Source organism: Cupressus sempervirens, chromosome 2 (genome assembly GCF_028749045.1).
Source record: "Cupressus sempervirens isolate cs-2001-9-10 chromosome 2, ASM2874904v1, whole genome shotgun sequence".
NCBI classification, from domain to species: domain Eukaryota; kingdom Viridiplantae; phylum Streptophyta; class Pinopsida; order Cupressales; family Cupressaceae; genus Cupressus; species Cupressus sempervirens.
The window spans coordinates 163478586-163494626 of NC_143119.1; the positions used below are offsets into that span (position 1 = coordinate 163478586).

At 34.5% G+C, this 16041-nt stretch overlaps 1 protein-coding gene across 4 annotated transcripts; it reads left to right on the plus strand.

The window, feature by feature from the left end:
• Window positions 1-551: 551 nt before the first annotated feature.
• On the plus strand, window positions 552-14202 carry LOC149571558 (uncharacterized). 4 transcript variants are annotated; one of them, XM_089813072.1, is made up of 5 exons: window positions 552-814; window positions 900-1062; window positions 2964-4393; window positions 5906-7199; window positions 13701-14202. In XM_089813072.1, the coding sequence occupies exons 3-5, from the start codon at window positions 3062-3064 to the stop codon at window positions 13931-13933; spliced, it is 2859 nt and encodes a 952-aa protein (XP_089669198.1). In that variant the 5' UTR covers window positions 552-814; window positions 900-1062; window positions 2964-3061; the 3' UTR covers window positions 13934-14202. The 4 variants fall into 4 exon arrangements, with proteins under 4 accessions (XP_089669198.1, XP_089669201.1, XP_089669200.1 ...); XM_089813075.1 differs by lacking the exon at window positions 13701-14202 and adding an exon at window positions 8022-8439; XM_089813074.1 differs by lacking the exon at window positions 13701-14202 and adding an exon at window positions 8069-8338.
• Window positions 14203-16041: the final 1839 nt, after the last annotated feature.

Sequence of the window (16041 nt, forward strand, 5' to 3'; positions counted from 1 at the left end):
TGATCTTGTTTTGGATAAGTAAGTGGTAACTATAGGTTATGCTGGCCTTTCTTGAGTTCATCAATATATTTTCAACTATATTTTTGTTGTTACCGTGTTGTGGTTCTTGAACTACACTTTTGCTATAGTTCTCTATTTGTGTGAGTCAATCCCCTCATTGACTACTTATTTACCAAGAACATATTCAAAATTAATTTGACATTTTTAACCTTTGTAATTCAAATCAAGGTGGATTAATTGGAGTGTTTGGATACTTATGACATATTCTTCTTATACATATTTTTATCAATACCACTATACCTACCAATAAAATTGCACAACTATTGTAATTAAATATTCAAAATGTAACTATTTAATATATAAATTAACACAAGAATATTTTAATGAAATTGAATATATGATAATACTTACCAATTAGGTGAACAAGAGCATGGAGCTTAGAGGCCTACTAACTATTCTTAAAAAAATCTTTGACTGCGGTGAAACCACACAACTATATTTGAATACAAGGAAAATCCGATACATAACAAAGTTTCAAGTTGGGATATAATATTATTCCCATCACCAAATAATTTGCGAGGGCCGTCCGAATGTAAAGCTGTTCAACATCCACCTTTCGATTACTGCACTAACGGTAACAATAAATTAACGCTCCACACCTTCGCCACTTGGCTGGACCCGGCTGGCTGTATTCGAACTCAATTGGCCTGCTAAGCGGTAGTTCTAGGAATAGGTTGTCGTTAACGGACGGTGGAGAACGCCGGCCGCGAGGAATCTGGGCTGCACGATCAGTAAGAGATGCTCCATGTATAAGGTACATGTTTTGTGGTGGCAAGTAATTTTAGGCCCTAGAAACGAGGGTTTCGAGTTGATGGATTAATTTGGATTTGTTTGCACAGGTCGGGGAGAGATTCTGATAACCCATTGTCCTCCGCATCATTTCTTCAGGTTTATATCTTATCGTAAGTTTATATTTGGCGGGGAAATGATTTGGGTTCAAATCCGTTCCTTGTTTCTTGATAGCAAGTCGAAGATCATTTAGGGCGCTGTTCCGTGTTACTGGTAAGGTTTATGGCCTGAGTTCGAATATTTTATTCACTTATTCAAGTGCGAAGATATGCGGAACTTGGAATCTCTGTTTAATCTTAGATTTAACTGAAGATTTCAACGTGTTGAATGAGAAACAGTTTATTATGACATTTGGGAACTAGCAGAAAACAATGAAATAATTTTTTAATATAACTGAATATAGATTTTTAAGGTTTTGTTTTGTTCATCCTAGATTTGAATATGTTTCTGATGTTTTATGGGATTAAATCGAGTTGTAGTCACTGCAGCCGTAAAAAGGTTGATAATGTAAATATTTAGCTGGATTAGAAGCGTATTAGATATTTAGTTAAGTAAAATATTATAGATTGGTGTTTATTTTTTCTTGATTTTCTATATGTTTTTTTTTCTGATGACAAAATATATTTTCTGAGTCAAATCCATGAACAATGAATCTTAGTATCTTACAGTGTAGAAATTACATGTCTGCAAGTATTATAGATGTGTAATGAGAATCAGAGATAAGATGTACTAATCGCCCACTTTTTATAAGATTGAATATGAGGTACATCCAAGCTTTGTTATGATGTTGAAATATAGACAATCAAAATTTGAACACTATATAAGGCAAAAGAAAATAATTACCTCCTGCATATCTCGATCTCATGTGGAGTTTGGGGCATGGCTTGCCCTTTGACAGAAAAAGATCATCTTATATTTTTGAGTGTTTTCTTTGCTGTTTAGATACTATCTGCATTTTATTTTGATTAAATTTAAACTTGGACTAAAATAATGGTCTCTCATAATGTTAGTTTTTCTTTGATGATAGAAAAGCTTCACACAGTTTTGATGAATTTTTATCTTTGTTAACATATTGGGTTATGATTCTTGCTAGTTTCTCTTTATGATACAAAAATTCAAGAAATTAAATTTAGAAATATTATAGATTATAGAAATTAAATGTCTATGTATTTTAAATGTTTTTTAAAATTTAAAATTGCATCATTTTAAACATATTGAAAAAATGAGATACATAATTCATTGGTTCCCTGGAGCAGTCCTCCCAAAAAAACTTTAAGTTGAAGGAACATTTCTAAGATTGGGTGGAAATATTGCCTCATAGCACTGTCACATACGGGCCACTGTTGGGTTGGTTGTTATATGGCACATGCTATTATATACTGATTTTAATCTTTAACTTTGTGAAAATTACAAAAATGCTACCTTTTTAGTTCACCTTGATTTGTATATCAACACCACTCCTTTCACTACAGTTGAACTGCCATTCCTCCGCTATCCCCTAAATCTAGACCCTAGCTCTCCTTGTCCCTGTGTCCCTACACCCCCCTATCAGAAATCCGTAGAATTATGGATACATCCAAACCCTGTCACTATAGTAAATTGCAGCCATATAAATTTTTGCCAATGTATAAGTTAAAATAATATAAATTCTGTTGTGGACATTTGGATCTCTTATGACAGTTTGGAATGTGGCTTGCCTGAGACATAAAAAATTCTTAGTCTTTTCTTTGGAACTTAAATTTTATCTTGATTTTCTTTTTATCAATTTCAATATATATTATTTAATAATATATTGGGTTGTAGTAGGAATTTATGGAGCAGGCCATGAGAAGATTTATAATGGAAATATTTGCTATAATTTAGTAATATCATCGATATTTATGTTTTGAATTGAAATTAGATGCAAGATTATAGCATACACTTCAGAACTCGTAGATCAAAAAGTTTGAGGATTATTTTAAGCATTAAAAAGGAATGAGATATGTTATAGTTTTTGAGTGGGCAATGTAAGTTGTTCATTATGCACATTTGGCACTTTAATCTAATTTTCCCATAATTTTTTAGGTTGGCAAGTGGGTTGTACTTAACTAATAGATTAGTGATGATGATTGCAGGTTTTTGTAGGTGCTGAAGCCTGAAGTGGTGGCAGTTGTTTTATTTTGTTTATTCTGGACATTGGTATTTTAGATCCTGCAGAGGTAGTCAGTTCTCTATGGCAGGAAAATTTCGCCGAAAGCCCCGTGGAAGGAGAAGATGGGGGAGGAATGTGCAAGTCAGTCGGAAGCCCCGTGGCAGGCGAAATCAGGGGTACACGGAAGCTAAGAAACGAAGGAAAAGAGGGTATAGTGATGGTTCAGATAGCTCTGATGAAGATTTTGTGCTCGAAGAGGAAGAAGAGGAGGATGATGATATTGAAAGTACATCTGGTGAGGAACTAAATGAATCTGATGATGAAGAAGAAGCTCAAAGCACTGAGAGTGAAGAAAGTGAAGAATGTAATCTGCCAAAGACGAGAAGAAACTTGATGCCAAGGCAGAAAAGCGGTAGTAATGGGAGAAGTTGGGCACTTAAGAAAAAAACAACAAATCGACCGATTAAGCGAATGAAAAAATCTTCCAGTGATGATGATGAAGATTTTGATCCAGATTTCAGTTCTACCACAGAACATGATGATTCTGTTGATGATGATAATGAAGGAGAAGAAATTGCCAAATCTCAGAAGAGAAAACGGACAACAATGAAATCCAGTAATTCAAGCACAAATAAATTGAAGAAGCGAAAAAAGAGTACGGCTTCAAGTAAAAAGTTAGTCCAAATTGAGAAGTCAAGACCCACTACGAAGAGGAAGAGGACAACAACGATGTTGCAGAATGTAATCATAAACACAGCCTCTGCATGCTCCGAGTCAGATGAAGATTTTGAAGTTGCACCAAGTAGGCGAACCAAACATCAAGGGAGGTCTTCCCAAAGTGCAGAGATGGGGTGGGTTTGCCCGCGTAGAGGGAAGCTAAACAACTGCTTGAGGAAACTTGACAGCAGTTCTGATTCAGATTTTATTTGCTCTAAATCAGATGCTGATTATACAATCTCAGAAGATGAAGGGGAAATGCCTTGTCGGTCTCATAGCTTTACCAAATCTGCAAGTCGTTCAATTAGAGCATCGTCAGTTGAGAAAAAGGAAATAGTTTCTTGTTTCAGAGATAGGGAGGAGAAGAAGTGTAAAAGTATCTCTGACAGTGACATTAGCAGAAGTGGAGATGGATTGAGAAAGAAGGGAAAGGAAAAAATTACTGAATCAAATAATTGTAGGGATTCAGATTTGCCAAAACCAGTTTGTGGAATCTGCTTGTCAGATGAAGGGAAAGCTATTAGGGGTAAATTGGATTGTTGTGATCATTATTTTTGCTTTGCTTGTATTATGGAATGGGCCAAAGTGGAATCTCGATGTCCAATGTGTAAACAGCGTTTGAGCATGATATCAAAGTCTTCAATATCAGGAAAGGGTTTACGTGGGACTGCAATTAAAATTCCTGTTCGAGACCAGGTATGATTTTTGTTCTTTTTCGAGGAAGCTATATATAACATTTCCGGTTGTGTTTTGTCACGTTCATGTGTTTTGTCCATCTTTGGCAGACGTCTTACACATATTAATTGCTTCTTTAGTCTATCTTGGAAACAGTGGTATTAACTTAGCATCATTTTAAGTTGCTGAGTGCTTTCTTATGATATTATTGTACTATTCACTAATGATACCTTTTATTTTAAGTACCAGCTTTATCTTTTATTTTTTGAACATGGAAGGGTTCCAATCTAATGATCTCCTCATTCCTTTTAGGGCTCTTACCTTCAAATATGATTAGAGACACTAATTATATAACAATGTAATACAAGAACAAACACCTGTAGTTTTATATAGTTAAATTGTCTCAACTCTCTTATTTGCACTCTTTCTTTCTGTTTTTTGAGGCTATTTTATGCAGTGAAATTGTTCTTTAAACAGTTGTTGGCCTGAATGCTATTGTATGCCCTGGGAATCTATTATTTGGTATCAGAAAATCACTGTACAATAAAGTCTATTGATTAAAATTGTTTATGCATATTTGTTGCTTTTAAAGCTATTTTTCATGTGTTGGGAGAAAAGTTTTCTTCAAATGTTTTAAACTTTAGGGAAATTGCTCTAACAGTCATCTTTATAAGTTTAGTCTGAAATTGCAAGGATTTTTGCATCAGTGTGTGCCCACTTTTTATGTTGTAGGAAGCATGTTCCTGAAATACTTGCTTATAAATTTATGTCTTGTGAATGTTTATGTTTCACCCTTTTTGACAATACCCAGATCTAAATGGGTTTTTTAAGGGAGATATCACAAAGTAAAATTTGTTGCTCTTGTTTTTCTATATTTAGTTGGATTTCAAATTATAAATAAAACTTAAAAGGACTTTAAAGTGCATTTCTTACTCAGTTAATTTAAAATGAAGGCATTTTTGAAACTCTTACTAAGCCTTTTTATTAGAGAATGTTTTCTTTTGTTGGAGTCATTTTCCTTATGGATTTTGTAAGGGACATTAATTGAATGGTTAAAATATATAGAAACATTTCTTGTAATTTAGTTTTCTTGGGTTCAGTAAGTTTGCCATCTACAAGGAAGAATACCATCCTTTTTAATGGAGATTGTTTTTGTTGGAACCAATATCAAGTACCCTTAAGAGACTTTTCAGTATTTTATTAGTGCCAGTTACTGCCGTTTTACATGTAAGATTAAGCACTTAGTAAGGGCTGGCTTTTAATTTAATATATTTATCCATGCTTGTAAATAGGTTTGCAGTCCAAAATCCCCTAAGAAACTTTTCAGTATTTTATTAGCGCCTGCAACTTTACATGTAAGATTAAGCACTTAGTCATGGCTGGATTTGAATTTAATATATTTATCCATGCTTCTAATTAGGTTTGCAGTCCAAAAATTTGCTAATTCGGAGCAAGCTTTGAGTTGACATCTAACATATTTATTATTTTTTGATGCATCTGCTTAATTGTTCTAAATTTTGGTTCTTATAACAGGTCTATCAACCTTCAGAAGAAGAAGTTATGGGTTTTCTTGATCCATATGCAGATATAGTTTGCTTAGAATGTCATGCAGCTGGTGATGACGGGCTTCTATTACTTTGTGATCTCTGTGATTCAGCTTATCACACATATTGTGTTGGCCTTGGGAGGGCTGTTCCTGAAGGAGATTGGTATTGTCAAGTCTGTCAAACTTCTAGGCCTACACAGAATAACCCGGAGGAAGAAGTGGTCGATGATTTTGTGCTTGATCTTCACAATGAAGATGATGGGTTGACAATTAGAGAATTGGTGGAAGATACCCCAATTCGTGGATGTGCAGAGAGAATAAATTTAGATCTTTCTTTATCACCACCTTCTTCATCAGCTTTTGTGAGAGACACAACCCCAAGTCGTGTAAGAAATTTTCGTAGAAGGATTTTCCGAAGAAGTGCCCCAAATCCATCTCCCCGATTGTCGGATCCAGCAAGAGCTCCAGTTAGGGAAACTGTATTGTTTGGATCTACATCACAGGTATCTGGTGCAGGTGCAAGGACTCTCTCAGGCCAACGCAGGTTGCAGGAGCGTATACAAGTTTTACATGACAATTGGAGTGCACATGAAAGAGCCTCACAGCAGTTATCTCCAGGCTTTTTTGCAGGTTTTAATAGTGGCATTGACGATGGAGCCGATGCAACTGTCTTGCCTATAGTCAATAACCAGTCGCGCTTCTCTTCTGAATCAGCTAGGACAAGTAATTTTGACTCCTCTGTAGGGCTAGAAAATAGTCTCTGCAAGTCCGATATTGCTCAGGCATGGTCTATGATGGAGAAATCAAAAGCATTAGGAGGTGGTGCTGTACAAACAAATGATTCTCTAAGAGGTGGAAAATATTTGCAGGGGTCATCTTCTGCTCACAGTAAGGATGATTTATCAGACCTGATGGGCAATGCAAGAACAAGGCTTAAACTTGGTACCAGCTCACCATCACAATCAAAAATAAGCAACAGTCAACATAGACTGCATTCTGAGTCTATCAATTTTAGGGACCATTCACAAAGGATAAGTGAAGAGGGCTCATGCAGAGGTTTTGGTAATAGCGTGCTATCAGAAACTGATGTTTCAAATAGAAGATCACGACCTAACTTAATTGAAAGAATTGACAATTCAAGCATTTGCTTCAACCATCCTGTTCTCTGTAATAATTCCAACCTTCATGCAAATGAATTACGAAAAGTTGAAGGTGCAAAGGATCAGGTGCGCACTTTGGTAAAAAGACACATGAAGCAGATGATTGCAGGAAGAGAAGTAGGTAAGAGCATTATTACAGTTTCTCTTATTGATTTTTTGAGTAGGTATTTACTATTACATTTGATGGATACATGCATCTAAAGTTTCATGCAAGTTCAAGGTATTTTTTAATCAACAATCTAATTCATCATATCAATTTCCTTTTGACTTTTGATGGGAGCAAATAGGAAAATTTATGAATAGGACAATCTAATTCATCATATCAATTTCCTTTTGACTTTTGATACAACAGATGCTTTTAGTCATATGATTGGGTAAATTTATGAATAATGTCAGATCACATTTTTTAGATCGAAGGTAGATGTTATGTATTCTTCTGCATTAATACTAATGTGTGGTCTCCTGCACGTGGCCATGAGTCCATGCATTGTAGGATGTAAGAGCATATCTACACACCTTAACAACTCTGGATATAGGGTATTAGATGCAGGGCTGAAATTTGAGAAGACTGGGAAAATGCGTTTACCGAAGAAACATAAACTACAAATATCATGGACATTTTCCCTATTACTAGCTCAAGATAGCCTTGAATGTTTGCAAGTTTATCTGAAAACAGTGTTTAACAGAACAGAGATTTTAAAAAGCTCTAAAATGATTCTTCTTTTTTTCCAGGAAAGTATAATAGGGATTTTGTCGGACATACTCTCAAAATAATAGAACAAATGCTGAAATTGTGCTCTTAACTCTATAAAGTAATCTACAAACAAGCACTGAATTTTTTCTTAACACTAGCTCAAGACTGTCTTGAAAATTACTGACAGATTTGTCTCAAAATAACTCTTTTCATAGTGATTATGGAGTGCTTTTGGATTCAATTGGTTAGGTTTTTTTCATCAACATTTTGGATCACAGTCTGTTATCCATCATCAGGACAGGGCAGAAAGCTAGCTGGGATCCTTCTTTTGGTATTCCATACAAAATTTACGAGGACTGAAAAGCTGTGAAAAGGAGTCTTTGCTTTTTGAGCTTTTCATTTCCTATTATACTATAAGCTACCAGGTACGTATCCACAGGCCTCAAACCAGGGTTGGGTATGCACCCTGTACAGGTTTGTCTGTGGGTACTTGCTAGGTACTTGTCTGTTTTCATAGCCTTTGATGACTGATGAACATTGAATCGTATTTCAGGTTCACATTTTTGTAGTTCAATAAGTCATTGGAATTGTGAACATAGACATATATGATATTGTTGATATGGCTTATTTGAATATTTTTCTACTATCAATTGACACTTGATATTTATCTTTGGTATTTGGTATTGATTAGTGATCAAGAATCATACTATGAAATGATTTAGTTTTACAATTCTGTATATTTCTCTTACTTATTTTGGCATATATATTGCACACACACATGTTCCCATACGTACCATTAACTCCTATTTTTTTTCACATAACCATGTACTGGGTTTGCATACCCTCACCCGAACCCCAACAGGTATTTTAGCTCTTATAAGGTGCTCAAAACTAAAACTTGTGCCAAAAGGTGGGTTAAGCTAAGACATGGTAATGTGCTGTTGATGCTTCCCATTGCACATGGGCTGGTGTTGTGCTGATAATTTTATTTACATATGATGACGATTTAACATTTGATTGTTTGAACAGATTCATACAGATCAGGTAAAGTGGAATATGCTTGAAGGAACAGTAAATTATATTATAATATCTGTTCTTGCAGCAGGTGCAATTAGGTCTTTCATAAAGTTTTTGAATTTGAAAGATTATAGACATCTTATGTGCATGTATACCATACTTCAATGTTAAGAAGAGGCTTGATGCAAAGGCTATTTCATTTGGCAAAAGTTAGGTTTGACAGATATGAAATGTTATCAGGGAAATGGAAGACTTTGGATATGAGTAGTATATATTTAATACCTGCAATCCCTTCAATCATCTTGGCTTTCAACTGAAATCTAGAATTTGCAAAATTCATACATGATTAGTCAGGATCCTTAAGTTTTTTGTGAGCAGTGACAATTAAGGTGTCACTTGGTTCCTCCAAGTTTCAATTTGCTGAGTATGATATGTTAAAAAGAGGGTTGATGCTAAGTCTATTTCATTTGGTAAGAGTTTGGTTTGACAGATATGAAATTTTATCAGGGACATGGAAGATTTTGGATATGATAATTATTTATTTTATGCCTGCAATCTGTTCAATCTTATTGGCTTTCAACTGAAATCTAGAATTTGCGAATTCCATACATAACTAGTCAGGATCCTGAAGGTTTTTGTGAGCAGTGACAATTAAAGATGTCACTTGGTTCCTCCAAGTTTCAAGTTGATGAGTATTGATATTAAGACTTAATAAACAGGCCAAGTCCCATACTCTCTCATCTGGGATTCCAGAACATTTCAAAGGCATTATGCGATGTTTGATGGCAAAGTTATATCCTAAGTTTTCACTTTCCTGTTTGATCAAGTTGAAAATCAACCAGATCCACACTTTTTTTGGATTTGGACAGTTGATGTGAGAAGTGACAGTGATAGCATGGTACTTAGTTTCCACAATGTACAGCTGAATGGTTTTCCCATTTCAGTGCTGATAAAGCTTTTAGTATTTTATTGATGTCCAACCTAAAATAGGGCAATATATTTGGAGTAACAATCATGAATGTACTAGTTTTTGTGGGAGGGAATTGGATATTGGTTGTTGCCACCGATATTTTGGTTTACTGATCTCTGGAAGCTACCTCATGTAATTATTTGTCACTGTTTCTATTCATTGGCCTGTTAACCTTTAAATAAAGCTCAACTTCCATCAATTGCAATGACATTTTTGAATTTTAAGGATTTTTGGTTCCGATCTATTATCTGGGTTTTTGGCATTGTGGAAAGGAAATTTCAATGCTTGCTATCAAATTCACGAAGTGGCACTTAAAAACCAACGAAGTATTATTTAAATCCGGACACTAGATTTGACAGTCTTGTATGACCTATCCTTCTCTAAATTCGATCTTAGATCTTAAACCATATGTGGTACTTTTACGTAATCATTGAAAAATAGCATCAAATTAAAAAAAGATATTGATAGGTAGCAGAAATAAATAAATAAATATAGGCAGTAGAAATCAATAATAATCTGTTACTGGAATGTTTCAAATTTAAAGAAGAAATCTATGGCCAGCATAAATAAATAGTAGCCTGGTTGCAGAATGGGGACCAGATTTCTGACTGTTATTCAGCCATTCTACCTATTCTTCAATTACATCAATCCGCAGATACGCCACCATATATAAAATATAAGTAGCCTGTTCTTATTTTAAGGAGCTTCTCAGGTATCCTGTTTTCCAAATTTCAAATTTCAGACTATAAAGTCAATGTGTGGACTGCTGGATTTTCCTAGATAATTACCAATTCCGAGTTCCAATGGATTCATAAGTCTTTTCAGTTCTGGTGTAGTTTCAATGAACATATTTTGAATCTGTTTGAGAATTGTGCAATTTCAACACATTTGAAGAATGATAAATATACGATCTGGGTTCAGTTTCCAAACTAATTACAGGTTCATGGTGTCAATATAGTTGAATTATTTGTTCAATGCTAGTTATAAGTTTTAATCTTTCCTCATGAATTTTTATTTACAAGTAAAATAATTTGAATTCAATCCATGTCAAGAAAACAGTGTTGCTCTGGATAGAGGATTTGTCAGGATGCTGAAGGTCCAAGGAGTTACCTATATATTCATTTTGTCCTATTATGTTGAATTTCAACAGTGCTGGTTTTAAGAGGCAATTGTGAATTGAGAGAATGGATTTACAACTGTATTTATAAATCATCTTCTCTTTTAAGATAGAGATCTGCTACTCATAATATTTCATTCCTTGCAATGGTTGAGACAAGAAGGCCTGATAATTAATATAAAATCTATAAGTAAAGAGATTGGCATACAAACTGATTACACCAATTTCCTTGTTGGTTGCTGCCTGTTGCTTCATAGAAAACTTTCTGGTAAAATAATATCCATGTACTAGAAAATTCAGGCTCTCATCTTCTCAACCCTTTAGGTTGAGCAAAACAATCCTTCCATGCTCCTGACTGAAATCTTTTAAATTCCTTGCCTTGGGGTTTTTATCCTTTATCCTTGGGCACCATTTGCTGTTACTGTTGTAGGCTGGCCGCCTGCTATTTGTTGGCAGTCCCTTGGACCCTCTTTGTGGTCTTTTTGTTGGACATTAATAAATTTATCTTATCTCAATGGATTGCAAGCTGCAGAATTACAAATGATAAAAAAAGTTTAATGAGGTTATCATACCACCCAACTCAAAGAAAGTTGCTCAAGTACAGTTCACAAATTCTCTTATGATATCAAAGTGTGAGTGCCTCTTAAACATGCATTTAATTTAAACTTTGTAGTATGACATGCTTCTTCAAAGTTGAAGCTATCAACTTGGTTTCAACTTTCAATGATTGTATACAAACAATGTGACAAAATCTGAAGCTATACTTATGGGCTGTGTTGCCGGTACGGATTATGGTTCGGACGCGGTTTCAACATTGAGGTTCGAAATTTGTCCAATTTTTTTTGGGTCGGGTTCAGGCTTGTTTTGGGTTCGTCTGTACCAGATTATATATATATATATATATATATATATATATATATATATGAAAGAGAGCTCCAAAGATGATTGTTAATGAAATTGTCAGGTCTTGCAAACAACTGGGAAAGTACTGTATGATTTCAATGATTGAACTGCGAACAGAAAGATATTACGTTTGCACATGTAGAACTTTTGAACTAGAGAAATATATATATATTAGATATATTTCTAGATTGTATAAACTTTATAACCTGTTGTCTTTAAATAGCCATCAAGTACCAATAATTTTTATAAACTGCTGTCTTTATAACTTCATGTACCGATAATTTTTCTGAACAGTATCTATGGACAGAGACACACATAAAGAAATAGCTTTAATCTTTATGTAAAATAAAAGGGCAGGGATCATGTGGACCGCATGAAGACATCAGTGGAAGAAAAATGTTCATTGGCCATCGCTTCGTCAAAGGCTCATGTTAGTAGCGACTTAATCAGGAGAGGACAAATCTGCGGTCAGTAAAAACAGAGTTTTATATTTATCGCGCGTGCATAACAAACCCAGAAGAATGGTTATTGCATGTGTAACCTAAAAGCAAAAACGATGAAAAAAATAGTATTAAAAAGAATTAAAAATCCATTTAAAGTGGTCCACATTCGCAGGTCATTTGCACAACATTCATTTTGGGCACGTCATTGCCAGGGAATGCCTGGCAAAAATCGTTGCAAATTCGACCAGGGTCCACTTTGGTGAATTTGCAGCTGAATTCCTGAGAAAAACAAATTTGAAACGATATCGATTCGAACCCAACTGTGATGCGAATCGACTATCAAATTCCATTGGGCTGGAGCGAATATGGTAATTTATGAGTTTTAAGTTTTTAACAACCATATATAAAAAGTTAAATTTGATTGGGAATTTGTTCATACTATTATGTGTACTGAACACTAGGCGGTAGGCAACTTGTCTTCATTCAAGATGTGTAACTTTTTCTGAAACCAAATCACCAAAAGGGCACTTCCCTGACACATTGTTTATTTATGTTCCGTTTAACATTAGAATAACATACTAGTCTAGCTATGTCAGGATTTCTGAGAAATATGTCAAGAAGAGGCTCATCCACCCTTCTGATCTCTCAAAGTATTAGACTCCAATATCCCAAAAAACACCACCCACAATTCCTTTAACTTTATTTCTCATCTACTTTTAGAACTTTAGATATGCAAGAGATCCTTACATGATGTATGCTTAGGCTTCTTCGAAGCGCGCTAGATTTTTGGCAGCACTGAACTGTTGATTAAAATATAATACAATTACAGACCTTTCTGTGGTTGATGAAAAGCTGTCAAAAGTGTTTCCAAATTGTTCATTAAGAAGCCAAAGTCTGTTAACTAATTGGTGCAAATCTTAGGTATCTCAAAATTTCAACTTCCTATTCATTAAGCAGTGAAGCTTGTTAACAAAATTTTGAATATGCTGTGAATTTCAAAGTTTTGAATGTGCTATAAGCTAACTTGCTTACGAGAATATTATCTAATTGCTTGTGAGAATACGGTCTAACTACTTCAGGTTAACCTCTGTTCCCCACCTGCAGTCAACACTCTGCAAAAAGAAAAAAGGCAAAATAAATGTGGGACTTTGACTCAATCAAATATTTCTTCTAATATTTGCTTACAAGTTTTGAAAGGTTGCGAGTGTAAAATTGTACTAAACTTTGTGCCATACCAACTTTTTTTTTATTGCTACTGTTTTGTATTTTACAAGCATCTGCCCAATAAGTTAAATTACTTTTCTTTTATCTGGCAATCATGCATGTTCTCGTCCTAGAATATTTCAAGACTTTTCGAGAGACTGTTTCATTGTATTATATGCGTAATAGAAACATGTGTCTATTTAACTTCACGTAGATTATTTCCTTTTTTGGATATATTGATGTTATTCATTTAAAAAAAAATGTTTTGGGTGCAGACAGTTCGGTATTTAAGGAGATCGCAAGGTCTTGTACACATACAATATTGGCAGCATGTGGAATAGAGCATTCCAGGCATATGGTGAAACCTTTTGAAAGAGTATCTTGTTGCCACATTGGTCAATTTCAATCTTCAATCTTAATGCCTTTGTGCTGTTCTCATTGTTTCGATTCTTTTGTACAAGATTTTATAGGCAAGACAGTGCAGCAGAAACTAGGAATAATTGTCTAAACATTTTTGGATCAACTTGTACATCATTCACATTATTGAGAGGCTTGGGCTCATTCTATCATGAAGGTTATCTAATAAGCTCAAGATTCTTTAAATAAAGGATTAGAGCAATGTCCGTTGTAAATTTGCAAATTGAGGCTGAACAATGACAATGCGACTTATGGGGCACGTGTGCCAATTTTCCAGGGTAAAACAGAGATTAGGATTTAAAAAGAGTAGGTTGTTGTGGAGTTCATTCATAAGAAATCATTTTATTCATTCTTTCATAATATGTCTATTGTGTAATGCAAACTTAAATTAGTTATAGTGACTAATAAGGTATCTATAATAACAGGTGAATGTGATGACGTTGAAAATCTAAGCTAAATTCAATAAAAGCAATTAATTGTGGTTTTGGTCTTGTTTAAGGGAGTGATGTTGAAAATGTTCATAAATAGGGCATTCTAAAAATGTCATAGCAAGTATAATGGACATAAAAAAGCACCGAACACTTGCAAAAGGGCTGAGAACGATGAATAATCCTACTACCCCATTGTGAGTGTGGATTGTTGCATGTTCTTACTTTGGTTTAAATAAGCAATACACACTCACAATGGGGTTTACTGAGTACAAAATATTACGTTATTATACTATAATTTTGATATATTCTAGATTATACGATTTATGTTTTAAATTTAAAAATTGATTCTTTTAATGTTGTTTCTTTTATTATTATTTTTATCCAGTTGTATGTCTTAAGTGTTATGGAGTTGTGATATCCTACCTGCTCTGCTTTTATTGCTGTTGCTCATGTCCTAGGTAATGCCAACTTCCAGGCTTAGGGGATCACACATGACATGTGGATGTAGGTGTTGAGATCACATCCATGCATGTAGTTGAACTATGCTCCTATGCTTGGGTTTAGTAACTCGTACTTTTGGGTTGAAAAGAATTTGAGTTGATCATATTCTTTATAGATTTTGAGTCATCTTCTTTATAGTAGTCATTTTTTGCTTCCTTTTGTTTGTCGATGCTTATGTTGATTTTCATCTGTGGTGTAGAACATGATGACAATGAATTTGTTTATTACTTTACTATACATGAATGTACGATTCCTTGTGTTAAAGCGTCCTTGTATAGACAAGTAGATGAAGTCCCCACATTCTATCCTTGGTGGAGCCAAGTATATGAAGACGATTAATTATTTAATTGTGTTGATTGAGTGGACATGTTTTTTGTTTGGTATCCATTTTGTGATGTTGAGTTATATAATTATGTACATTCAGTAGTCATGCCAAGTAGCTCCTAGACCAAAAGTGGTTGTAGTGGATGCATCAAGGAGTTCGCTTGAAAGGTTAATTAGTTATCCAACAAACCTCAAAACGTTAACCGACTCTTACATTCAAAGCTCAAATTTAAATAATGATCATTAATGAAAAGATCAAAATACATTTATTAACTCATAATATCAAGATTTTTGACGTGGAAACCTTGTTAGGGAAAAAACCATGGTGAAGGTCAAACCCATAAGATGATGTAATTTGTTAAAAATGCTATTCACTATCATCTTTATATGTTCACCATGAACACTAAGGGCCCGTTTGGTGAGCGGAATAGGAATACGTATTTCGGAATACGTATTCTAGAATAGAACGTATTCATGTTCTTTGTTTGGTTCAGTGAATATTTGATGGAATTTGCGGACTCGAAAATTTATGTTTTTTAAAATTTTTAAAAATGGAATAGGAATACGTATTCCAATACCACCTATTTTGGTGGAATTGCAAAACTCCATTTTTGGGCCAAAAATGGAATACGTATTCCAATCTCGTTTTGGTGCATCCAAACAAGGAATTCACAATTTTTGGAATAGGTATTCCAGAATACGTATTCCTATTCCGCTCACCAAACGGGCCCTAATGGAAACCTTTGTCACTCAAGAATATAGCTCGTGATCCTTCAAATCATGAACCAATTGAATTGAGGGCACATATGTGCATTAAACATGTCACTAGGTTAGCAATCAAAAGTATTGCATAACTGATTTAAAACTGGTCTACAAATTGTCACCATGTATCTCTCTTAACACTGAAAATACTAATATCTAATAATAATCCATAATTTACTCA